The 26,545-nt window shown below is 44.4% G+C and overlaps 1 protein-coding gene across 1 annotated transcript in view; it reads left to right on the forward strand.

Annotated features, from left to right (window-relative positions):
- LOC138512998 (zona pellucida sperm-binding protein 1-like) overlaps positions 1-26,545 on the forward strand; it is a 258,139-nt gene that overhangs the window by 121,184 nt on the left and 110,410 nt on the right. The window contains exon 4 of the mRNA XM_069627714.1: positions 11,336-11,482. Within this exon, the coding sequence (XP_069483815.1) occupies positions 11,336-11,482 (147 nt within the window). The remainder of the gene's footprint in view (positions 1-11,335; positions 11,483-26,545) is intronic.

Genomic DNA, 26,545 nt, shown 5'->3' on the forward strand with positions numbered 1-26,545 from the left:
TCTATACATATACGTATATTCAATTTCGATCGATCCCATCATCATTCTCGGTCTAGCCACTCTACCAGCAGTGTATAACAGCAGCTTAGTTTTACTATTGTTAATGACTAGTTAATTGCTCTCTGCATAGCGCCATAGCTGTTTGGCTGATCTCAGGATACCACTGAAAGTGTGATCCATGATCACCAAGTCGTCTGCGTAAGCTAGAAGTGGGCAGTGGCAAGAACCTATCTTAGGGGGACAGTTATTAATCCCTAGGAGACATTTGGGTATATCTGAAAAAAACAAGTTGTACAATGTTGGGGCAGTAACACATCTTTGCTTTATTCCTCGACACTGGGGGATGGGTTTGGTCACCGAGCCCAGGTTGTCCAGCCTAACTTGAACAGTATTATTTGAATGTAATAGCTCCAAGTAATACAATAGAGGTTCAGAACAGCCCAAATTGCTCAATTTGTTCCATAAGAGGGAGCGGTTGACCGAATCAAAAGCCGCCTTAAAATCTATATATAGTGCGTATAGGGGGGGATTTGAACGAGACAGAGCCTTATTTCTCAGAGTATTCATAATAAATATATTGTTGGAAGTAGAGTATCCTGCTCTAAAGCCGCTTTGGAATTGATCTAATATCCCAGCTTTCTCTACCCATGTTAGCAATTCTTTCAAAATAAGTGCTGCAAACAGTTTCCCAGAACAATCCAGCATAGATAAGAGCCGGTAGTTCATAGGATCGGACCTGCTACCTTTCTTGAAGACAGGTATGATGATGGCTGCCTGCCAAGATGTCGGTATACTACCTTCATGCAGAACCTTGTCAAACAATATTTTCAAAAGGTTTGCCCAAAAAAGGGGATTACTCCTCAGCACCATATTAGAAAGGCCATTTGGCCCTGGGGCTCGTGAGGTATTTAATGCCTTAATTCTTATTTGTAGGTCCTCCACAGAGACAGAGAATGGGGGGTTAGGGGGTTTGCTAGCCGTGGGAATACAAGTCCCACAGCAGCTCCCCGTGTTTCTCATTTCCAAAAAGGAGATCCATTTATCACACCCTATAGGATTAACCATACTGGATAGGGTTTATGTATTTTTAACCATACTTGGTAAGTGGTCTTCGCTTTCTTATTTTGAGAGCAATCACCTTTTTGGGGTCAGGGCCATTTCTTATATACCTCATGTCTCCTCTAAGCTTGCGTTTCCTATCTCTGATCGCACGGTCGTATTTTAATTCGTTTGAAGCCTTGCCCACCATCAGGCCCATTTTACGAGAACCGTGTAACTCAGAGAATTTACTTATCCAGTTTTCTATTTGTTCCGGTGACTTTTGCATAAACATATTTAATTGTTCGATACCCCACTCATCTACCGCCCTTGTGGCCTTTAGGATATTATTCGCTGACCAGGTAATACGATTTAGGGAATGGTTGATTACGAGGTCTCCCAAATTTGCAAATGCAGCATTAGGGTGGCTGTGTCCCAGTGATAATATCAGCGGATCGTGATCACTCCATTTGTATTCGCTCACCTTCATATCTTTAACAATTAGTGCAATCTCTACACTAGTATAGATATAGTCTAAGGTGCTCTCACTACTCCCATTCTTCCAAGTGAATTTACCAGGGCTGTCGTTTCTAGTACAACCATTAATTATTTCAAGGTCCCAGCATTCAAAGAAGCCCCTCCAGCACTTCCCCTCTATATCCGTAAAAGCCTGATTCCATATACTGTTGCTTGTTAGAAGCTGATTATTACTTGTACCACCGCCACTGTTGATTCTACAGTTTAGATCCCCGGCCAGAATTACAAAATCTCTGCCGTTGGTTAAATTCCAATCACTTAAGAGATTATGCAGGGTATCTTGTATACTTTCTCTATGCTTTGCGCCCGGGGGATTATATATATTTATTAATAATATTTCTTCCCATCTTGCTTTAATCCTAAGGGTCAAAGCCGCAGCACACAGTCACTATCCACTGGAATCATTCTACTTTTCAACTTATTGGATATCCCTATAGCTAAGCCCCCATAAGGTCGTCCACGTATGCCTTTCTTCGCAAGGGTATGATAAATAATATACCCGTCCATGGCTGTCTGCTGCAGCAACCAAGTTTCTTGCAAAAGAAAAATGGGATATTTACTTATCATTGATAGAGAGCCCTTGTTGGTAAGAAAATGCTGATGACCATGAGTATTCCAATTTAGCAGGGTTTGATCTCATGTTTGTTGTAAAACTAGAGGCAGCGTATCTGCCAGCCATTTCAATGTATTTTGGATATCTGACATCTGTACGTTCTTTCCCGTTTTTTGAGTGGGTATACCACTCTTGTTTGGGGCTGCCGTTGGCTCAGCGCTTGGGAGTAAGGGATCTTCCTTCTCTTTACAGGCATCTACTTCCACCCCCACTTGTAAAAGACTTTGTTTATGAGATCAAATCAATTGAGCAGATGCCAGGACACAACAATGGAGGGCTGTAACATTGGGATTGCATACGGTAAGTGGTTCCACAAAAGAGAAGTCCTCCGAGCGGATTACCCGCAATTGTGGGATCAAATGCAGTTTATTCAAAACCTCCGTTCTTGTCAGCCACTTATCCCTCTTCTTTTGATTTAAGTTTTTAATGATACATATTTTACTTGTATTAGGAATGTCGATTTCTGTTTCCAATGGATTAGGAGGTCCCTTGTTGTCCACGTTATGTTGCCCATCTTGGTGCGAACATATAGTGTCCTCTTCAGCTAAGCTAGTAGAGAGGTCAGAGTTCGGGTCCTCTATAATCGTGCTGGTGATTTCCTGTGATATATCCGGGATGATCCAGCTTGTTAGGGTCCCCATTCCTTTCTTAGCATTTTTCTTGGTTTTTCGCTTCTTGCGTTTTGATTTTTTAGCACGTGTTGCTGGGACATTGGTGGCAGGTAAAGGGGAGGCTATTTCAGCCACCATGTTTTTTGAGGCTAGGCGTCTTTGTTGTCGTTGCTGTTTTTTTGTCAGAGGTATTTCCAAGACATGCTCTATAGATTTATCTAAGTTGTCGGGTGCCATCTGTGGATCCAATCCCTCAGCTCCATTAGGGGGATGTTGATTGGGTAGATCTTGCCCCATGGGAATGATAGGATTGGGTAGCCCCAGCTATATTATCGAGTTTGCGTGGATCCTCCCGCAAAGTTTTAGCAGTATTTTCATGGTGAATTGGAGAGATGCCACTGAGGCTTGCAGTTCTGTGATGGCTAGGTTGTTACAGACTTCGGAGTTTCCACTGTCTCCTCTGTCCATGCGTTCCGGATCTTCTGAGCTTATATAGAGATTTGGGGAGGTTGATAGTCGTTCCTCTGATAAAACCACTGGAGAAATAGGAGGGGCGCATGGGAAGGGTGCCCGATAAATTTGATGTTGAGTTGCCTGGTTGTCTTGGGCTAGTAAATCCCCCAGTCTTTTGCTGCTCCCCCTGAGCTGCGTTTAAAACCTGTGCCTCAATCACAAGTGGACAATCGTTTGATACAGTGGGGGGTTTGTTTAATGGGGCCATTGATTTTTGAATTGATAGGCATAGGTCTAGAAGAGAGTTATTGTCAATATAATTGAAATTAGTATTATCCAAGGAAATACTGTTATTAAGTTGGAATGGTGGTTGAAAGTTACTGGCTTCCATTCTTGGTTTGTCCCCAGCACTGGTTGCCTTGGTATGGATTTTCCCAAACATAGCTGGAATAGTCCCTTTAATCGATCTACCCACCTCCTCTCTAGGATTGATATTCTTATTTTCTTTCTGCAGTAGAATGTCCCTAGACCCTTCTTGGCCTTTACGTAGGTTATATCGAGTTTTGTTCTGCCTAGTTTTGGCCATGAATTTTGGTGGATTTTAACCACCCTTCTTCTTAAGTGGGGGTAGTGATGGAGAATTAGGTACAGCCGTATAGGTACTGTCTCACTTAGATTATATCAGATTCCACAGTATGTAAGAGCAAGAGTACACAGATACACTGTGTTTATAGGTATATACTATAAATAGCTCACCTCCTCAAGTTCCACGTTGGTAGTAGCGCCACAGCACCAAACAGTCACGAAACAGTCGGCGCCCTTCACCCCTGTCGGGCTTAACGCCGCAAGGGTGGTAGCCTGTGTCTTTTGGCTGTTCCCGAAGTCACGTGATAGATCACGTGCCGTGCGTGGCTCCGCCTCCTCCAGGAAGCGTGTGGCACGGCTGACAGCGGCAAGAGTCGAGGAGCGACTCGCAGTGCCGGTCTGTGAACAAGGCTCCAGTGGATGCAAGTTTCGAAGTTTCCAGGTAAGGCACAATTCACGGGACGGGAGGCAGCCTGGTCTTTTGGCTGTTCCCGAAGTCGCGTGATAGATCACGTGCCGTGCGTGGCTCCGCCTCCTCCAGGAAGCGTGTGGCACGGCTGACAGCGGCAAGAGTCGAGGAGCGACTCGCAGTGCCGGTCTGTGAACAAGGCTCCAGTCGATGCAAGTTTCGAAGTTTCCAGGTAAGGCACAATTCACGGGACGGGAGGCAGCCTGTTCCCGAAGTCACGTGATAGATCACGGGCCGTGCGTGGCTCCGCCTCCTCTATGAAGCGTGTGGCACGGCTTACAGTGGCAAGAGTCGAGGAGCGACTCGCAGTGCCGGTCTGTGAACAAGGCTGCAGTCGATGCAAGTTTGGAAGTTTCCAGGTAAGGCACAATTCCATGGTTTTCCATTGTCATGGTTTTGATTTCCCACCACTTAGACAAATCTATTTATTTATATATTTTTTATTTTTTTTATTTTTAGATAATGTTGTTAGTTCAAAAAGTCTTCTCAATGACAGAGAAGATGGTTCTGAGTGTGGTCTGTTGGCATGTATCCTATGTCAGGTCCTCTGCTTCTGCATCCCTGGACAGGAAGCTAATTGCCATGTTTGCACCATATTGTAGTCTAATGGGAATTATTTCTCCTTGTGTAACTGGCAGTAAATAGGGGGAGGTGATTATTCTGCCAAAGGTTGATAAGGCAAGATTTGCAGGCATATATCAAACCATATGGCGAAGAAATCTTCCTGAATGTTGGTGTTTTCTGCCCAATATCAATGTATGCAGAAAGGTAATTGATTTAGAGCAATGCTTCTGCACACAGCACAAGGTTAGTTTGCAAATCGTGTGTGGCATATTCTCAAGAAGATTGGGGTCTTTCTATTCTGGGTTTCAAATTTGCTATATAATTAACAAGTATAATGCACAGTTCCACATACAGTGAAAAGCTGTTAGACCCTCAAATTGTTTTTGATGGTGTAGAAAATGCGGCAGGGTTCCTTATAAATACTGTAATATTGATCCGCCTCTACACGTGTTTCACCACATTGTTTATGTGGCTCATCAGGAGGAGAAAATGGTCTAAACTTGATTTCATATAAAGTACACCACTGAATTGAGCTATTTAAAATGTTACATTACAACATAAAGAAAAGATAAGAAAAATGTTTGTAGTAATTCCTGGTGGAATATATGCTCCAACTCAATTATCTACCAGTGCCTACTCAACCTATCCCTGTGTTACATACTTTCATGGGATAGTCTTCTTGTTTGGTTTAATAGGCATCTAGGAATTACTGGTATGTGTTAAATCACAAGTTGGGCATGTCTAAAGATTGAATAATTGCAAAATAAGTTGGGGATGCAAAACATAAATAAAATGGTGCTTACCTGCACTATTTTGGACTGAATCTAACTAGTTCTGCCTTAGCAGGATCTTAGAAGGCCAATCCACATGAATTCTGTGTTTCAAGATGGCCACCTGTATTTAATAACCTGTGCCATTATCTTGTGCATGTTAAAGCGTGATGTCACCGCACAGGTACGTGCAGTGGCCATTTTGGCTACCGACATAAAGCACTAGTTTTCTGCCATATTAGTACGCTATTCAGACTATATGGTTTAGAACTGAATAAAAATTGCACTTTAAACTCAGTTACCACTTGTAGGCATACTGAAGATTTCAGGACCCCAGGCCAGTGGAAACCAGTCAGAAGATAATTACACATGATGAAAAGGCCAGATGGCTGTTAAAACTACTTTGAAATGTTAGAATAAACCTAAGGTTTTGACTTCAAAAGAGAATTGTAATATAGTTCTCATCTATCACTCAGCAGAATGGGTCACTGGCATTAGTCAACCGACATACGCCGGCTGCAAACCAGGACCTTTTGCTATGGACAGTGAGAACATGGAGAAAGAACAGCTAGGTGGCATGCCATTTCTGTCCCCTTGAGAGAACAGCTGCAAGTGTGCACCAAGGAAAACTCAATACATTCAAATGAACAAAAATCTAACCTGTGAAATGAAATATTGCTGTATCGCAGCCAGATGTTAAATGTACCAGTTTGTAAGTAAGGCTGTGCTCTGTTAGAATCTGAAGTCGGATTTATAGGTTTTCACATTGAAAAATGCAAAACTAGATCAGCAAAATTTAATAATGGAACATGTCAAACTGTTGGCCTCAGCATGCAGGAACTAGGAATATACATCTTATCACAGTAGCACCAGTGAGTCAGACATTGGAGCATAAAGACAAATTCTCTTCTTTTCCGAAAGGGCAGCAGCCCCCTCCTTGTTCAGGTGGCTGGGAAACCACACCTCAATGCTAAGAGTAGGGGGTAGGGTAAAGGCCTATAAGATAAGCATGCACCTAGAACAGAGACGGGAAGAGAAGGATTCTGGAATACCGAGCGAGGATGAGACCGAAGTAGAAGACTGTCCATGGAAAGACAGAAGCCAGAGCAGCTCATAGATGAATGTCCAGTTTTCACAGGAGAATTTCCTGAATTGAGGCTTTTTGTCTGTGGAAATGAGCCTACCGGACTGGTTCCATAGCTGATAATCCAGAAATCAGAAATTGCATCTTAAAAGGAAAATCAAAAGAAATCCCTACTCCCTTTTCCTATACATTGTCCAACTTTGATCAGGGACAAATCTGGTAAGGGACTGGGAATGCATGGGGGGGTGGATGCTATTCAGAATTAGGGGCACAGGCGTAATATCTTAATGCCCTGTGTTTTTCCACATTTTATAGAATAAATCCAAAGTGAGAGATTATTCTTTTCTCATTCCACTGCAAGGAGGAATGGTGAGGTTGCCTTTGAAAAGTTAAATATAAGCTGCAAGTATAGGCAGTAGTATGATTGGTGCAGAGTCATGTCGGTCCTAGTATACATGAATTGTACTTTGCCTGCAGTGACATTGCAAAGTTAATTCCAGGGAGGAGAACCATAGCATAGACTTGATATTTGCATGATGAATGTATGCTGAAAGAATGCAGACTTCTTAAGAAATTAAATGAAAAGTTAAAATCCTCTGCATTCACCTATCTGTCAATGCCTAGGCAGAGTCAGTCGCAGTGTGGGAGGAAAGTGAATGCTCAAGGAAATGTCTGTTACTGAAGAATAGTACATCTCTAGCCCATACTTCTAAAAAGATTGAAAGCATTGCATGCAGGCCCTTTCAAAATTGTGCATATATAAGAAAAATCTAGGTCTTGTAAAACTCGCACACTCTGGTGCGTTAATAGTGTGCAGTCCTATACACATTGAAAGATGTGCGCACCAGCGGGTGGAAAACACACATGCACGGACCCATTGACAAACCAACTTGGATTGTAAATCGCACATTACCAGTGAATTCAAACTTCTACAAGCCAATGCAAACAAGTCACCTTTGCATATAAATGGTTTGACAGAGTTCTGGTAGCTGGGCATTGCCTATAAGTCAAGAGGCCTCTACATAGCTGATACATTCACTACCTTCCATGTGCACAGGTGAGTTGGTGCAGATTTATATTTTGTTTATTGATGTCATTTTCTACGATGCAATACTTGTCTTGATGCTGGAGAAGATCAAATGTTTAACCATATTTGCCTTCTGTGACATGTTGCATTGAAATGTAGTAATGCTCATAAAGAAAGACATGCTAAGCATTATTGTCCGTATACCCAGTGTTTATTACAATAGATTTTTATTGAGGTTGTGATTGAAAGTGGATGCCTTTGTGGACTTCTAATAGTGAGATTCACACAGGCATGTACAATTTCGTTTGATCTTCATTTTTATATACATCATATTGTGGTGGGCTCCAGGGTAAAGCTGGAGTCCCAGTTGTATAAAGGGGATCTCATTCTTTTAAATGCATGTCAATTTTTGAATACCTCACTGTCTGTTCTTTGCCCTTGTGCCATGGGGATTGTTGAACTAGGATTGGCTTGTCACATCTACATAAGCCAATATTAAAACGTACCAAAAACATTTGACACCCCAACATTTGTCTCATATTTTGTCCCATGCTTTTCTGGATTTCTCTAGCCACAATCCATTTTCTTTTGATATTTGTATTTGGTCTTGTATCTCTTGCCTTGTCCGCCTTGAACCCATAGATTCTGCAGTATTGCCTGTTCTTTTTGCAGGGGTCGATGGAGTCTTTCATGGTTTGTTTTTTCTTGTGATGGTCCTTTTGTCCAGAGACTGGGTGCCAGGTTCACCAGCAGGCAATATCTGCTCTTTTGTTTGTGGTTCCTGTTTCTGGCAACAGTCCCTTTTCTCTTCTTGTTGAACCCATGCAGTCTGCTGTCTTTAAGCATTGTATCCATGTAGCTTGGGGCCCCGCAATAGAAGTTCACTCTTTCTGCCCCTTCCCATGAGCTGATGGGGAGGTATTGTAATAGATGTTTGCTTAGAAAAAGAAGGTCCCTTGTCGCTGTGAGATGTCCCAAGAGATTCTTTGCACATTCCTAGTGAGTTACTTGCCTGTCATTTTCTGTTCGCTACTGTGACGATCCTTCAGATAGAGACTCCCCCGCCCGGGGAGAAGTGATGCTTTCTGTTAGGCTACGGAGGTTAGGCCACTAACCAATAGTCCCCCTAGGGTGGTAAAATGCAGGAGGATCTCGTGGAGAGGGACTCCTCTCCTGGGGCTGAGGATGCGATTGGGGACACATGGTTCCTATTAAACCCCAAACTCGCAGGCTGGTGTCAATGCCCAAAACATCTACAGATAAGCTCACATTTGAAACTGTTATTGTAAAATATCAAACTACCCTGATGTTATAGTTGGAGGGATGAAGAAGAGCTTGAGAACATTGCAATTGAGATGGATCAAGGCTCGATCAGCTGCTGTCAATTGGACTGACGGGGAGCTTGATATCCAGAAAAGGGAGAAAGGCCTTGATATCCAAAGACAAATTAAGGTGTGGCAAAGACAACTGTAGTAGTCTTTTCAGCCAACCAGACTTCTGCGCTGACAGTTGGAGAAGTTGCGTAGAGAACTGGAGAAGAGAACCGAACTAGTCGCAGAAGATTAAACGATAGGGAGTTCAGTGGACCCATTGTTTCTTCTCTCAATCGGTCAAACACCAGACCTATCCCGGAATACAAAATCCCACAATGTGAGGATGCAACAAGGTAGCATGAAAAAAGGAGGAGGAGAAACCGAGAGACGTAAGCAAAGCTTCTCAGATACTGGCCGGAGGCGAACGCAGATGGAGACGGGTGTGATGGTGCTGCGACCTGTAATGGGTGGACTGTGCAGTCTGATAACTATGCAGTGACCGCCAAGCAGAGCCTGCATGGGCAAAAAAGCAGAAGGTGAATCTGGCAGTGGCGTAATCTGCGACAAGCAGATAGTGTGGTCTGTAGCTTGCACCCGAACCTCCAGCAACAAGTGGCTGTGAGAGTAAGCAGGCCCAACTCCAGAATGACATTTGAGTCAATAAAGAAGTGAACCCCTGGCTCCAAAAGGACTTTAAAATACAATCCCGGAACCCAGGTAACCCACTCTGTGTCGAAGGGCTGGGAAGCCTCAAAAGACATTTCTAAAAGTAAATTTCCCTTGTAGAAGTGCTTAATTCAAAGCATTGAGAATCGTGGTGTAGGCAAGGTATTCCTCGAGGGACTCTTCAGCCCACACCAGTAAAGCAGGGACAACCTGACTGAATAATCCCGATGGGTTAAGGAACCCGCTTAAGCAGAGACCAGCGTTTCTTGGAACTTCCCCGATAGGAGCCTTTCCAAAGCCGCGAAGGGACACTCCCTTCAAGAGAAGTTCCTGCATTACCATGGAAAACCCCAGAAGATTAACCAGCACCCACCTGGGGATTAGACATGGGGACCTTCCTGTCTTTGTCAGTCATATCGGCCAGTAGTCAAATACCCCCACATCCCACCCATAGTATTCCTTCGTAAAGCAATGAGATTTCTTTCAAACAAAAGAGGGGATAGAACTACAAGTTTTCTTGAAAACCATAAAGAACATTGGAGAACCAGATAGGAGAACGGAGTACTTCTCCTAGCCCAGTGAGAATTCTGTGGGACTGTTTTTGTTATGAAAAGCTTGGAACTTTTTACGCGATCAGAACCAGATCTTTATTAGTTATTGGAGACAGGGATGGTATAGGAGCTTTTTGACTTGCATACTGCCTTTTGAGTTGGACTTTCACAGACTTCCTGGCGAGCACCAGTGTCTTCAGTTTAGGTAGGGAAACCCCTTTAGAGATGAGGAGAGATGGGTTTCTTTTTTTTCCTTTTTGAAAGTCTATAACCAAAAGCTCAATTTACCTGGTCAGACTCTGCATTATTTGCCACCACGCTACCCTAGTTGCCTCTTCTGTCCTTTCTATTGCTTTCTCCAGCTTTGGAGTCTCCATCTACCCTTCACACCTCAAACCGTGACAAAGTTGAAAATCTGCTCTGAGGGGAAGTTAATTGAAGACGTCCTGAGAAATTCAGCATCTAGCTTGTCATAATTTTCAGTTCTTTCCATATTACATGCGTGTTTTTGTTTTGTTGCTTTAACATATTTTTTTTTTTTTTTTTTTTTTTAATAAACTGGGTTAACACAAACATATGTCAGGGTGGCACAACTGGATTAGCTGGCATGCCAAATGTAACATCTCGTTTTATAGAGTGGTGTCGGACTGTCCATTTGAATGAGTAGATATTTGATGTGGGGGATTCAACGCATGAAATTGAGTTTAAAAAAAGAGGTTATGCAGTGTATTTTGTCAGTGAATTAATGAGGGTGAATGGACGAGGGGAGAGATAAGAGGGCGACTGACCTTCGTCCAGGTCACACCATTCTAGAATTCATGCGATCTGGTGGGCCAGAAATAGTGTCCTGAAGGGCCGCATCTGGCCTGCAGGCCATACCTTGTGCATCACTGTACCAAGTTCATGTGGCTTCATTCTGTTTTTCCTCATCCACAATATCCTCTCACAGGCTAACTGTGCTTAGTTTTATTTATTTCCTATGGTGAAATGGTACAGAAGAAATTGGCCCACTCATCTTTGTTGCATCTCCTTTCTTTCTGATTCCTGACCACAGGCACCAACATTACCAATGTATGCCAGGTGGATTCTGGGAAGATCCGCTGTGGAGTAAACTCTTCTACATCAATGGATGCTTGCCTTGGTGCTGGCTGCTGCTATGATCCCACTGACCAGACTGCTCCTTGTTACTATGGCAATAAAGGTGAGTGGGACATGCAAGCATCCCAGCAGGGTAGAACTGGGATTGGCGTTACGAAATGTATTTCAGAAGTTGAAGCTAATTTGTTGGCTGTATTGCAGGAGATTCCTCTTCAGCCCCATCTGCGTTTTGGCTTGCCACAAATCAAGTTTCCTGGCTTATTGGGCCAGATCAAAGCATCTATTTGATCATAGTTGTTGATTGGAAAAAGTGTCCTGCAATGACAATGGAGCAACAAGTAGACCAAGCCAAAAGATATTTAAACTTTAATTTATCAGGAGGTTTTGTAATGGATGGGGCAAAATAAGAGGGTGTTAAATCAAACTCTTCTCAGGGTCTGCCTCTTTGTTTACTTTATTCTAGGGTTAGGCCTGCTTGCCCAGTCTCTGGCCTCTCACCCTTTAGAGGGCCTCAAGCTCTACTAGTGGGTATGTGGGGTGCCCAATCCAAAATGTTCATTACGGGGTTCCAAATTAACCGTAATGAACATTTCAGATCAGGCACCAAGCAAGTACACAACTAGCAGAGCCTGAGACCCTCCCTTGCCCATCCAGGCACTCCCCCTCCCTCTTGCTTTCTTCCTCTTCTTGACAGTTCTTCTGAAGTCTAGAGAATGTGAGTGTCTATCAACAGGCAGATTCATCGAAGAGTCGCCCCTGGATCTTGATTGGAGCATTTATATTGCTTATCGAACCTGCTGGCTGGTCGTTGTCTTCCTCCAACTCCAAGGCCTACCTTGGACCAACCTCCTTCATTTCTGCTGGGATCTTCTTTCCAAATACATCTTTGAACACCTCCAGACTATCTCCACTGGTTATCTTTAGTTTCCACTGGGTTATTTGTCCCTTCCCACCAACCACCTCTTGTCCGCTGACTTCCTCCTGGTCTCCTCCACCAATCTCCCGAACTTCCTAGCCCCTGCTTATTGCATTCCACCCCTTCATTGATCCCTCCCATCACCTGCTTAAGGTTATTCTTCTCACTAATGCCCTCAACCACCTATTTATGATTGTTCTCTGCTTTTAATTTCTCCAATCCCCCTCTTCAGCATTTTCCATCTCCTCCTTGATCTCCTACAATTGCGTGTTCAGCCTCTGTTTGCCAATCTCCTCCACTCTTTGTCCTCATGGTCCATAACCTCTAAAACTCCACACTAAGCCTCATAACATTATCCAATTGCCTGCATTAAACTCCCACGCTGGCTGACTGGGAACTTGGGTTAATAGTTTGGTGATTCCACAACCCCAAACCTCTTAGGCTGTATTCTGAGTGAGGGTCAGCACCTGTGCCTCCAAATTAGTTCAGTCCTGTGATTGGCTGCTCCTCTCCTATTCACCTAGGTTAATTGGTTGATCAGGAACTGGTCCAAGCCTTTATAAGCTTGTCAACCATCTTGGAATTCGAAACTGTACCGCTCAATGCTCGAGTGTGGTGTTGACAGGATTTTGCTCTCTGGTCTCAACTACCTGCCATCTGAAGGGTCCTCAATGGTCAGTGGCAGAAGTTCAACTTTACACTAAAACCTTCTGCAGTCACCTCCCTTGTTGGCGGGTTTGCTGTATGGGTGCAGCGTTTAAATGTTGTGCAGTGACAAGTTGCCAGCAGTTTTGTGAACCCACATTTTTGTATTTTTACTTATTTTTGTGAGGGAGTGGCAGAATGTTTGTTGATTTACAAACTCTGACTGGGACTCTGCAATTGTGGGTGCTTACGCTGATCCTTATGAACATGGCAACGCCATGAACTGAAATCTGATTAGAATAATGGCAGGATTCAGGGCGCAACACAAAATGTGGGGGCCCCCCTGCGAGCCATGCTGAGGGCCCCCCCCCCCCAACACAGCAACAAATCAAGGGTCATGCCACACTCTGGTTCGGCCTAGATTATCACACTTGCGCAATACGCACAGACGTGCTGCTGAAGGGGTATGCCGCACACTGCACTAGGAGAAAGATATAAATATGTGTTTTAATATAATATACAGCACACTTTCTGAGAAAAATTGGCTAAGAAGACAGAGTGTTTGCAATTGTTTTGTAGGGTAATAGATGCAAGTCACCAACAGTGCACAGGAACGTTAATGCTTTGCTATTAAAAATGCCATGCCACAATGAAAACATGTCCAACTGTCTGCACAATGTAGACAAGTGTAGACACTTAATAACAATATAGTAAAGCTTGCCAGGCCACATTTAGACATATCTAGACTGGTTGCACCAAAATGCCAGTCGAAGCAATAACCCTCATCAAGAAGAGAACACACATTCAAACCTGTGTCTCTGTGGCCTCTAACAACACAGCCAAACTCTTTAAAATCTGAAAAGAACTGGTCAATCCTGTTGTGGTCTTTCTCTCCTGTTCCCTCCCAGGCCCTCTGGATGGCTCTGTCATCTCACTTCTCTGTTAAAACTCAGGACATCCTGTCCTCCATCTCCTCTTCCTCTCTGTCCCCCTTTGGCCATCTCTACCTCTCTTCCTCCCGTCTCCTCTTTCTCTCTGACAACACATTACGAGGTTTCTAGACCAGTCCGATCTATGAAAGTATCATCCAAACAGGTGCTCTCCTGCTCCACCAGAACCACCAAGAACCATATTGACACGCTCGCTCCAGCCTTGACTGATTTCTGTAATCACTCTTTCGCCACTGGAATGTTCCCCTCTCCCCTTAAGCACTCCCTTATGCACCCACTCCTCAAGAAGCTGCCTGCCGATCCTGCCTACCCGGCAAACTATCGCCCAATCGCCATCACCCCTTTCCTGGGCAAACTGTTGGAAAAGCTGGCCATCTCCCAGCTTACTCTCCACACAGAATCTGTTGGTTGTCTCCATGACCATCAGTCTGGCTTCAGAGCTGCCAGAGGCACGGAAACTGCTGTCCTGAACAGCTGTGAAGATCTGCTCTCTAACCTTGATTCCAGCATTCCTTCTGTCCTCATCCTCCTTGATCTATCCTCTGCTTTGGACACGGTCAACCATGCCACCCTGATCAATCAACTCTATGAGAACCTGGGCATCACGGATCAGGCCCTTGAGTGGCTGACCTCCTTCCTTTTGAACTGCCCCTCCCAGGTCCAACTTGGTCTTTCTCTCTGCTCCGTCCTCTCACTCTGGTTTTTCAACCTCTATGTGGCCCCTTTGACCCACCTGATCTCTACATTCTCCTCTAACTTTGTGTTATGCGGATGACTCTGCTTTCCTTCAGGCTCCCCTAAGAGTCCTCATCTCTCACTCATTCCCGACTGTCTATCCGCTATTCAGGATTGGTGTGCCTCCAACAATCTCTGCCTTAATGTCAGTAAGATGGAGATCCTTCTCATTTGGACTCCTGCCCCTGCTTTCCCTCTCTCACTCTGGCCGCCCACATTGGGCCCTCTTCCTTCGTCTTCCTGTGACGCAAACAACACTAGTGTCATCTTTGACTCCACTCTCTTTCTCTCCTCACATCTCGGACGTCGCCAAGAAGTCCCACGACCAGCTGCTCCTCAAAGGGACTCTTTCCTTTCCACCAGAAGCTCACTGTCTCCGGAGCCCTGGTTCCCTCTAGGCTGGACTACTGCAACAGCCTCTTTCTCAATCTGCCTTTCTCTCCTCTCCAGCCCCTGCAACTAATCCAGAACAGGACTGTGAGACTTATGCTTGGCCTGAACCACAGGGATCGTATCTCTGCAGCCCTGAAATCTCTCCACTGGCCCCCAGTTGCTGCAAGTATCAAGTTCAAGACCCTTTGCATTGTCCACAAGGCTTTCTCGGCCCGGGGCCCTCACTACATCCAACGCAAGCTTCCAAAATATCTTCCTTCTCGAGCCCTTCGGTCAGCTACCTACAACTCTCTAAGGGTTAGACGCTTCTCCAGGCAGAGAGTGGGGGTAGATCTCTCTCCTCTGCAGGTGCCTCCCTCTGGAATAGCCTCTCTGCCCCTCTCAAGCTTTAGCAGACCACCTGAAGTTCTGGAAGCAACTCAAAACTTTCCTCTTCTCCTCTGCTTTCTCTCTCTCCCTCCCCTGCTGGCCTACCTGACCTACCTGTCTGCTGTACAGACTGGTTGCTTGGCTGCCCTCAGAGTCTCACGGAGTCCAGACTCTTTCTTGATCAGTCACACTTGCACCGCCTCTGGGCCTACCATACCTTGTCACAGGGTCATCTTAAGCATTTTTGGGGCCCTGGGCATGGACATCTTTGGGGCTCCCCTCCACCAAACCAAAGGAATGAAGTGATCAAGAGTATCTGGTGGCACCCCCGAGGCCCCACCGTGATCATAACATATAGGTTGATATACTGCCTCGCAACATTCAAAATAAGGTTTACTCCTTACCCTCGCCATACTTGCTCTAATCAGAATGATAAACAAGGACCATTTGAAGACCAACATTAGCAATGTCCGAAGAGGTTACTTTTCTTCTATTATAGAAACAGGATACTTTTTATCAATAGCATCCGGGAAGGTATGCAGCCTCTTGTATTAATGTGGAACTGTATGTAAAAGGTACATGTAACCCAAAATAGGCAGAGAACTCACATCAGCTGCCTCAGAGAATGCAAAAGTGCTCAAGCATGGATAGAGTAGACCAATTGTAAGGAAGGAGAAATCTACACATAGCATAGAATGGATAGTGAATGCATATTAGAAGCTACCAGGAAGGTGTCTCTATCCAGACAGACCGAGATTAGAAGTGGGAAGTGGTTTTCAAATGGTGTTGCCATTAGAGATCAAGGGAACAAGTGCTTGTGGTGTGCAGTATATCAATGCTCACTATTACAGTGTAAGCATCCCTCCAGCCAGTGTAACCATGAGTGAGGCTTTTATGAAGATCATAACCTGAGAAGGAAATCACTCTGAAGGGCTGACAATTTTGAAAGGTTTAGGGATGGCAATTTTGAGAGGTTAGGCAATAAAAGATTAAATGAGATGCCGAGGATCACACATTGCTTAAGGGGTGAAGCTGGGATGTGTGCCTACTATCTCATTTCATAAAACTGACTTGCAAAGTACACATCACATTTCCAAATCTGACCATTTTTAAAACTAAAATATTACAGAAGGGTGTTACCCAAAATGGGAATGATTCTAGCTTCGTTTGCTCCATCATCAAGGGAAGTTTATAAGTACCACCATACCAATTGATGTGATTCAACAGATTTAATCTAGGTATGTCTTTTTTACTTTTAAGCTTTAAATACTTCCAAAACAATGACTTGTGAAATCGTCATTCATAAACATGCAGAAAAACTTTTGACTTTTATACAAAAAACAAAACGTTTTTTGTGTCAAATTAGCAGACCTTAAAATATGCTTGCATAAGGCCTACAACATCTGGTCTGCTCTCGCCTGTCTACCACCCCTTCCACTCAAATGGCCTACATAAGAAGAAATATCAAGTAATGAGCTAAACGATGCCACCAGCATGCCAGACGACAGCACAGTATTGCAAGAGAGATTATATGATTTGGCCAGGATCACTGTATCGTCTGTTGGCAAAGCCAAGCTACAAGCATGAACACTTTGGTTCCATAGTCTTGAATTTGGATACTTATTCACTTCTTTGACTAATAGTTTATGCTCTTCTTTTGTGTGGATTGCCTAGGTTTTAGAACGCGCCATCTGTACAAACCAATTTGTAGATCTTCACCATATGAATGACATGTTAGTTTTTATAGCAAACCCTATCTGGTGCAGAACATTGCTGATAATAGCACCTCTTATGCTACAAAACCAAGTATGTATGCAGCCAGGTTTATAAACTTCAGACATAGGAAAGGTTCAGCCAGCCTTGCTGGAATGTGCTCTTCTAATCTTTAATATTACCACATATCTCTGCAATGAGTGCTTAACACACTAAGATAACTTCTGAACCATTGTGGCACTCAATTCATCAATATGGATTTCAACTTTGGCTATTGCACATGATCAACATAATTCACACAGGAAGGAAAAAATGCTACAGAAGTTGTGCCGTACGGAACACACAAACTATGTATTCCACAGTGAACACAGAAAGCATTACATCATTAATTGATCAGTGCAGAATGAACAAAGGTTTAGCGCCTCAGCAGCATGTCATGAAATATCATGGTGTGTGCTATTTAAGTCTGGTGAACAATGGAATCTTACTTTAGAACAAGCAGCCTTGAGGGGGCCCCTCCAATGTGGGGCCCTGGGCAAGTGCCCCTTTTGCCCTCCCATAAAGACGTCTCTGCCTTGCACTACCCAGAGCCGCGCTGCCCTCACTGCACTTACTCAGAGCATTGCTGCATTGTTTTTCTCTCCTCTCTCCCTTGCACTTCCCCCTCCCTTTCCCCTTGCACTTCTCGTTCTCGCACTTGCACGATCTGAATGACACAAGGCCTAGTAAGATCGTTTGTCTTGTCCTCCCTCTATCTTCCATCCCTTGTCTTGTCGCGCCTAGAAACACTTGTGTGCAGGCGCGTTATAAATGACTTGTCTCATATAATTTGATCACAGATGCCCAGAAAAATATACAATGCCACAGTAAGAAATGTCTAGACTGGCAGCACCCAAATGGCAGTCTAGCCAGGTAATTCACTTAGCAGGACTGCTTTATCATAAATGCCCATTAAAAAAAGTCATATCAAACTGAGGAATGACTAGACTGGCTGCACCAAAATGCCTCTCTAGCCACTAATACCACATATCATGCCTGCTTAGCCTGGACATGGACAGCCATTTTAATTTGTCGTACAACCCCCCCCCACACACATCCCCTCTCCCTACCACCCCAACCTCCAAAATCAGCTCCTTGGCCCAGAATTACCTCCACGTCCCTCTTTCTTGCCCCAGAGCTTAAGGTTGAGGCTCCTTGCCTCATAGGTAAGTACTGGGAGGAGGAAGAGTGGGACTAGGAGTAATGAAGATTACAGGTAGCTAAATCAGGCATTACCTCCATGTACCTCTACCTCATCCCAGTACTTGTGTATGAAGCAGAGTGCCTTATACACAAGTACTGTCTTATACACACTGGGACGAGGAAGAATAGGGCTAGGAGTAATGAAGATTACCAATAAGTAATCCAGGCATTAAACACAAGTATTGGTGCAACACCATTAAGTTGGTTAAGGATTTAACCCTTCCCCCCCTCCCTTCTCCCCTCCCTCCCCTGAAATGTTGGGCTATGTTGACTCAACCTGGCTGACCTTCAGAGCAGTTGCCAGACAGGACACAGATGTTAAACGGCACCTGGGTTTCGCTGTTAACAAGAACCCAGCAATTACTAACATAAAGCATTTCACTGTTAGTACCTTCATTCAAATGCCAAATTGTTTAGGCATTTGAAATCATGATGTGGGTTTAATACTTGCATGCCAAGGGATTGATTGGAACGGTAGAAGGGGAACTGCAGACCACTCATTCTCACAGCAGTCCATAAGTGGGTGCTTTCATCCTTAAAGGAGAGAGTTAACTGCTTGTAACATTGAAGCTGCACTAGAATAATCTCATTAAAATTCATAAAGAAATGAGATGCCCCAAACAAATAACTCCCCCATCGCCCATGAAGGTGGCGCCCCTCCCAACATTTGAAGGGCTAGCCCCCCGAAATGTAGGTTTTGTTGCGCCCTGAACGCAAGCACACACACCATTCACCATATACACACACCCAGCCATCCATACATTTAAGTGTGCATTCTTTCACCATACTGGCACACCCAGGCAGCCACCTATACATTTAAGTGTGCACCCTTTCAGCATACACTCAATCACGCACACGTCATGGAGTTGAGGAGCCCTAACACTTCAAAAAGAAATTGGGCCTCATTACAACTATGCTGGACTGGAAACAACGGTGCTGGTAAGCTTACCGGCACCGTTGTTTCCAGGCCGGGATATTACAGCTCTGTGGGCGGTGCCGTCCTGCTCAGCAGGTCAGACCTGCCGGGCAGAACGGCACCCACCCGCATAGTTTTCACAGAAGCACTGGCACCGTTATCAATGGTGCTGGTGCTTCTGTGGTCCCCATTCCCATAGGACTTTATGGAAATGGGGACTTAACATTTGTCTGCGCCTGACTTCCCAGACTGCCGGGGTTGTAATCCCGGGTGCCGGTAAATGATTACGGGTCCAGCAACAACCTGCTGGTAGCAACGGCACGGTTACCACCAAACTAGCAATGAGGCCCATCGTTTCTTTTTGAAGTCACTCTGACTTCATAAAGAAATTATTTCCGTTAAGGTACGAACCATAACGGAAATAAGATCTTTGTGAAGACAGATTGACTTCAAAAATAAACTATTTCTTTTTGAAGTCATAGGGCTCTCCACACCCCATGACATGGAGGCTTCTAGCCTAGGGTCTTCCATGCCATGGAGATGGTGCAGCCCTTCGACTTCAAAAAGAAAGTTTCTTTTTGTAGTCAATCTGCCTTCATGAAGAAATAATTTCTGTTACAGAAATAATTTCTTTATAAATGCAGAGTGAATTCAGAAAGAAAAAAAATATTTTAAAATATTTTTCTTTTATTTCTACAAGTGGGGGCCCTTCCCAGGACATGTGCTGGCGGGGCCACTGCACCGCGGGGGCTTGCGGAGGCCCCTGTTACGCCAGCGGCAGGATTTCCACTGACCTCTGAAATTAAACGTACTACTGGTTTTTGTTTTTCTTTCTGGCTACATTATGGGCAATTGAGAGCTTTGGTCTGTTGCCCTTCGTAAGAGGGCCTGATTGGTGTCATGCGACCGGTTCCCTACTGTGCAATGGAGGCTAAGCAGAATCGTCCCTGGGATCGCCACAATACTGGCAATGGACACATGACTTGATAATTTGGGGATGCACACATCCCTCTTGGACCCCTCTCGCTGGAGCCCCAAAACCATGGTGAGGACTTCAGCAGACTAGGTGTAGGTAAGCAGCAAATACCTAAGCAGTTTTATCTTTGTGTCTGCTTGTGAGCAAAGTGGCAGTAAGGATTGAGCTCCCTGGCACAGGAACCAATGCTTTGGTTGAACCTTGAGCTAGTTTGTTACTGGCACGAGTGCCACTCGGCACTGTTACTAAACCAAGTGGAATCAAAGGCGAATAGACACTAGGCCTAATTCAGATTCTGGCGGTAACCCTGCCGGTGCTACTGGCTGGTTGCCGCTGGACTTTAACAGTGCCTGACCGCCCAGTGCCACAAGTCTGCCGACTGGGAAGTCGGGCGCCGGTAAAATGTTCCCCATTCACATAGTCCTATGGGAGTGGGGACACGGGAGCACCAGCACTGTAGGTAACAGTGCTGGTGCTCCCTGTGAAAAGTCTGCCTACCGTGACGGCTGTGCCGGCAGGGTCAGACCTGTCGGACACAGCGGCCCCGGCAGGCAGACTTGTAGTTTGCTGGTCCGGAAACAACGGTGTCGGTGAGCTTACCGGCACCCTTGTTTCTGGACCGGCTAACTTTATTATGAGGCCGGTTGTGTTAAGGTTTCAGATTTATTCTGAATGGCTACAATGTTAAAGGCATGGTCCAGTAAAATCTTTTATTGTCCCTACGGGTCGGCCATGTTTTTTTAAGCCTAAGTGGCTCGATTTTAGAAAACTTTCCTATGGACCTTACCCGAGTTTTCGTCCATTAAACGCAAGCGAAAACGGGCACCAGGGAGCCGCCATTTTGTGATAATCCTATCACTTGCCGCATCGCCCTGGCTGACCTGCTTCTGCGGCACTAAATCAAATCCCCCGCCCCTGAGCCTGTCATCAGCAGACTCGTACCGCCCATTTCCCAACACCAAAGCACGTCTCGTGTCAACAATCGCTGCGCCTCAGCTAATGACGTGTCGCCATGGAAATGGCAGGACGCCTCTTTCCTCAATAAGTATAAACAGACCGTTTCCCACCACACAGCAGCAGATTTTCAATTCCAATCCTCTCTCTGTTACACTTTGAGTATTCTGTGACTCGTTCCTGTGCTCTGGTCAGCTACCTTCGCCACTTGTAGCCCGTGTGAACACCTGTACCATCTCTGTAAATTATTTTACTTTGTTTACCACACAATGGCTACAATAATGCCCTACATGTACGAGCCCGAGTATACCGAGGAGGAACTACTGGAAAGGGAAGCACGCGAAAACGATGGGGATTCGGACGGCAGTTGGGAGGACGATTCAACAGATGAAGAGCCTGGGCCTAGTCGCATGGACGGCGTCTCCACCCGGTGCACATGCAATCGGTGCGAGCTAATGCCAACCGATGACGAGAACTGCTGCTGCCGAGAAAACTCGGGATGCCTGGCCTACATTTCGGAAGGCGAGCCACGACCACAATGCATCACCGAGCTGCCAGACTTCAGGGCAGCCTGCCTCACACGGGCCATGTTGAGAATAATGATGGTGCTTATGCACGAAATTCGCAACTGTTCGTCCTCGTAATCCGAGTAACGAGTAAGTATACTCTGCTTGTCATGCCAATCCTATTTCATGTTCTTCTACTATATCCAAAATTATATATTCATATCATAGTAACGCATGAAAGTCGTTCAGTAGTGTGCATTGTCTAGATAGCATTTTTCCGTGCAGAATGCCATTAGTTACAAGAATTTTCATTGACAACAAACATTTACTAAACTTATCTTTGTCATTTAAAAACAGTTTGTTTCATTCCTTTTCACAGGTGGTACAGGCTGGTGGCCTATCGTTCCACGGGAGGCTTGGACACCGCATTCGAAGAGTGATACCCACCTGTGCCGTTCGTGCCATAAGAGAAACGTTCCCGAGTGACAGCGGTCAGTACAGGGGATTTTCTCTCGCTGTGCTGCAACCTGACCTGTGTAATCTTTAAAGTCTTGTATTTTTGTGTCATGAAAATAAGATACAAAATAAAACACCACATATATCCTAACAACGGTTGTTTCGATTTTTTTTTAAATGAATCAAGTGTGTCTCCATTCAAGGATGGACGTCAGACATCTGTGCTCCGAATGGGTGAAGGTCTGGTCGCTGTGAAGCAGGGTGGTCACTATCTATCTAAGCTAACATAACATATTCTCGATAATGCATGCACTAAATAACACTTGTTCAAGGTCTTTCAGTAGGTTATGTCTCTATAAAAGTCACACATATATCTATACTAACAATTACCATTGGATTACACAGGCCGGTCTTGACCACTATAATACACCGGTTGAAGTGTGGGTCTCTGCTCACAAGAATCTCCGGTATGTGGCATTTGTTATTGATCAGCAACGATATACTATCAAAGGCAGTTCGCACCCGTGGATGAGCGCTGGCATGTGGGGCTGTATGAGGCGCGAACGGCCAAGGTGCCAAACATGTACACTTCAAAAGGTATCCCACGCCAAGGGGCCATCGGTCACATGGCCTCCTCAGACCCTGTCTGCAGCCAGGCCTCCCCTTGAAGCAGGCCGCCCCCCTGCAATCCACATAAGTGTGTCTCAATTCAGCAGTCTTCCTGTGCCTTATCTGCACGCCCCAGGCCCATCCATCCTCCCCCCTCTATCAAAGGCGGTTCGCACCCGGGTATGAGCGCTGGCATGGGGGGCTGTCAAGGGCGCAAACGGCGAAGGTGCCAAACAGCATGTACACTTCAAAAGGTATCCCACACCAAGGGGCCATCGGTCACATGGCCTCCTCAGACCCCGTGTCTCCAGCCAGGCCTCCCCTTCAAGCAGGCCGCCCCCCTAAAACCACGACATACATACGTCATTCATTCACAAACACACCCCTGTTTCTAATACTTTATAAACCACTTGATATGTCTCATGAGAACATCTTTGTGCTTTGCAAGTCAACTCCTGAACGTGCTACCTGGCAACCACTGAGATCTACGCTAATCTGCTGGCGTCGTGCTATCCGTGAACTTCTGTGACCGCTTAGAGCAAACCCATCAGTGTGCTACCTGTGGCCACCCACCTATTCTCCTGCAACATACTGCTCTGCTTGCTGAATCCAACCGTTTGTTGGTCAAGGTAAGGCCATGTATCCTAGTCATATTTCGCAGATTTTTAAATTTCTATCTATTTGCGAGTAAAGTACACAATAGTGCTATGTTCATTGGTCTCATTGCTATTGACTTGAGTTTCCATTGCTATGCTATCAATAGATCTATTTATTTTCATCTTTGTCTATTGTCATCGAATTGCATCCTTCAGGGGTCCAGTCTATAATGTAAGCATGTTTCCTTCTCGTGCAAGACGGAACATCCAAGGGACGAGTCACATGTTCAGATTTTAGTCCGATCATTTATATATTTCTGCAACTTATGCAAATACTAAGCCGCACATAATGAACTGGTATAGTTCCGGCGACCAAAACAAACCTTGCATTGATCATTGTATGATTCATTTACTTTTGTATCAAATCTTTATTCATGAAGATTGTATAATAATGTTGATATTTACTTTTCAGATTTATCAACAATGCCTGCCTGTTCGATTAGCGGTTGCCCTTCGAAGACCCATGCGAAATCTGAAGGCACTACAATACATGTATTCCCGAAAACTGTTGATCGAATAAGAGAATGGGTCAGACATTGCGGATATCCACTGGATGAGCTGGAAAGTAGAGTCCAACAAGTCTTACAGGACAAGAGGGGTGATCGATACTGCATCTGCAGCCGGCACTTTTCCTTGGACATGTACACAACATCTTGGGTAACAAAGAAGAATAAACGGCGAACGACACGGAAATTGCTCAAACGCTATTCCCACTCTATTCGTCCACATTCCGCCACCGGTGAGTCAAGTGTCCGGATTTAGTTTTAGGCCTTGCGGTAGTGTGTAGGTAGCCGAATGGATAAATTGATATTGTAGGTGTTCTATCCCTTGTAATAATTATTTCGATATTGATATGAGTGTATAGCTTTTTGAATGACATTTATCAATATATTCTTTTTCGATTTCATAACCCACAAACAAAATGTGTATATATATATATATATATATATATATATATATATATATAGGAACAGGGAACTGTGCTGTATTGAGCATTTTTCAAGTATTCTGTCGCCTTACATGGCTATTTTTAATATTGGCATTTCATTATCAATCATTAATTTACCTTTACAACTTCTTGACTATCCCTTGAATCTGAAGCAAGAACATTCTACATCCTTGACGTGGTCGCAGTTATCAACCACTTCTAGCACGTATCAGGTAATCTTACTAGGCTAATCCGCTACAGACTTGTTTTATGCATGTCAAGTAATAGTTTTATTCTATCGTTTTATTATTTTACCGAATGTTTGGTTAGTGCTTTCCAATTGATATACACCTTAGTTATCGTCCGCTGTTGTTTGTTTTCAGTTATAATTAGTGTTATCCATACTAATGCAAGTACTGTCTTTCAGGGAGATGCTGAAGCGTCCGCCACATCTACAACATTTCTAGATGTTGTTCACCAGCAAGAGGTATGGATACTGACAGCTCCATCGTTTGATTGTTCTACACAATGTTTCATTCGTGGTTAGCCGTTGATATGTACCTGTGCTGTCGATCCCAGGTGTGTGTTATGTTTTCACTATTGTAATCCTCACTAATGCAAGTACTATGTTTCAGGCAGTTGATAGAGCGTCAACCCCTGCACTTGATGCAGAGCCTGACATTCAAGTAATTCCAGGGGAAGTGGAAGCGGGACCATGCGTATACAAATCGGCGCAACAGCTTTCGGAAATGCGCACTACATTTGCAACATCCATAGATATTCTTCAGCAGCACGAGGTATGGATACTGACAGCTCCATCAATAATAATAAAATAATAATAATAATAATAATTAGGCTTTTATATAGCGCTACAAACCCTCAGGTATCTGAGCGCTGCTTATTATTACCCACGGTGTGTGGTGCTCATTTATCGACCTCGGAAGGATGAAAGGCTGAGTTTGGCCCCGCCGGGATTCGAACCTGCGTTAACAGGCTCTGCACGGGTGTCAAAGCGGGCGCTCTACTCGCTGTGCCACTTGACCGGCTATATGATCATGCGTGATCATATAACGTGATTCCATTTGCTATACTTTCTTCCCTATTAACGCAAGTGCTGTGTTTCAGGGAGATGACGGAGCTTCCACTACAATCACAACATCCCATTTTGATGATGCAGATGTAAAGGAATCGGAGAAATAAGTCGATGAAATGTGATCATATTTAGATTTTCATTGATTCTTTTAGACAATGTATCATTTCTGGTTATCTCTTTTATATGTACCTGTGCCGTCGACCCCAAGTGTGTGTTATGTTTCCAATATTGAAAACCATACTAATGCAAGTAATGTGTTTCAGGGAGATGCTGATGCCTCCTCTCCAATACAACCATTCATGGCAGTCCATGCAGAGCCAGAGGTATGGATACTGACAGCTCCATCGAAATAGATCATCACTGGTCGAATACTTGTCGTTTGATTGTTGCACACAATGTTTAAATCGTGTTTGGCTATTGAGATGTACATGTGTGTTTGTCCTCGCGTGTGTTTTATGCTAACAATATTTTGATACATAGCAATGAAAGTACTATGTTTCAGGGAGACGATGGAGCCTCATTCCGTGCTGTCTATGCGGATACAGAAAATATAGTCTTTGCAGCGCAAGAGGAATGGAGGACATGCGGAAACTAATCGGAGCTACAGCGTGCAGATGTTGAAGGTCGAATTAAAAAAGTTGCAAAGAAAAAAAACAAAAAAAGGTTAGTTACAAACAGTTAATAATTTTAAAAAATGTTTGTGCTGGGGACTATTGTATGTTTTTCCAGTCAATTGGACTACACTTTATCTTGTGTTTACACTGAACATCCCTTTTCCAATCTCTCCTCTAGTTACCCGTGGGTGTCAGAACTATACATACACAGACAATGAAGCGAATGAGAGATGTTGCTTGCCAGTCCATGTACACTATGGAGGAACTATTAATTGAGGCGAGGCGTGTTCAGGCTCGAGATGCTCATGTCCAATGGCCAGAACATGAATTAACTGTGTTTGGAGAATACAGCAAAGTTGCATTGGACCATTGCTACAGTGCGACCGCACCACCACAAGAAGATGATATTGAATGTATTGAAGATAGCTCTGAAGTAGTTGCAGATCAATTCACACAATCTACACCCGACCAAAAAAATTTCCACCCAAAAACATG

This window comes from Ambystoma mexicanum, chromosome 12, assembly GCF_040938575.1.
Source record: "Ambystoma mexicanum isolate Mex_15411 chromosome 12, UKY_AmexF1_1, whole genome shotgun sequence".
Taxonomy (NCBI): Eukaryota; Metazoa; Chordata; class Amphibia; order Caudata; family Ambystomatidae; genus Ambystoma; species Ambystoma mexicanum.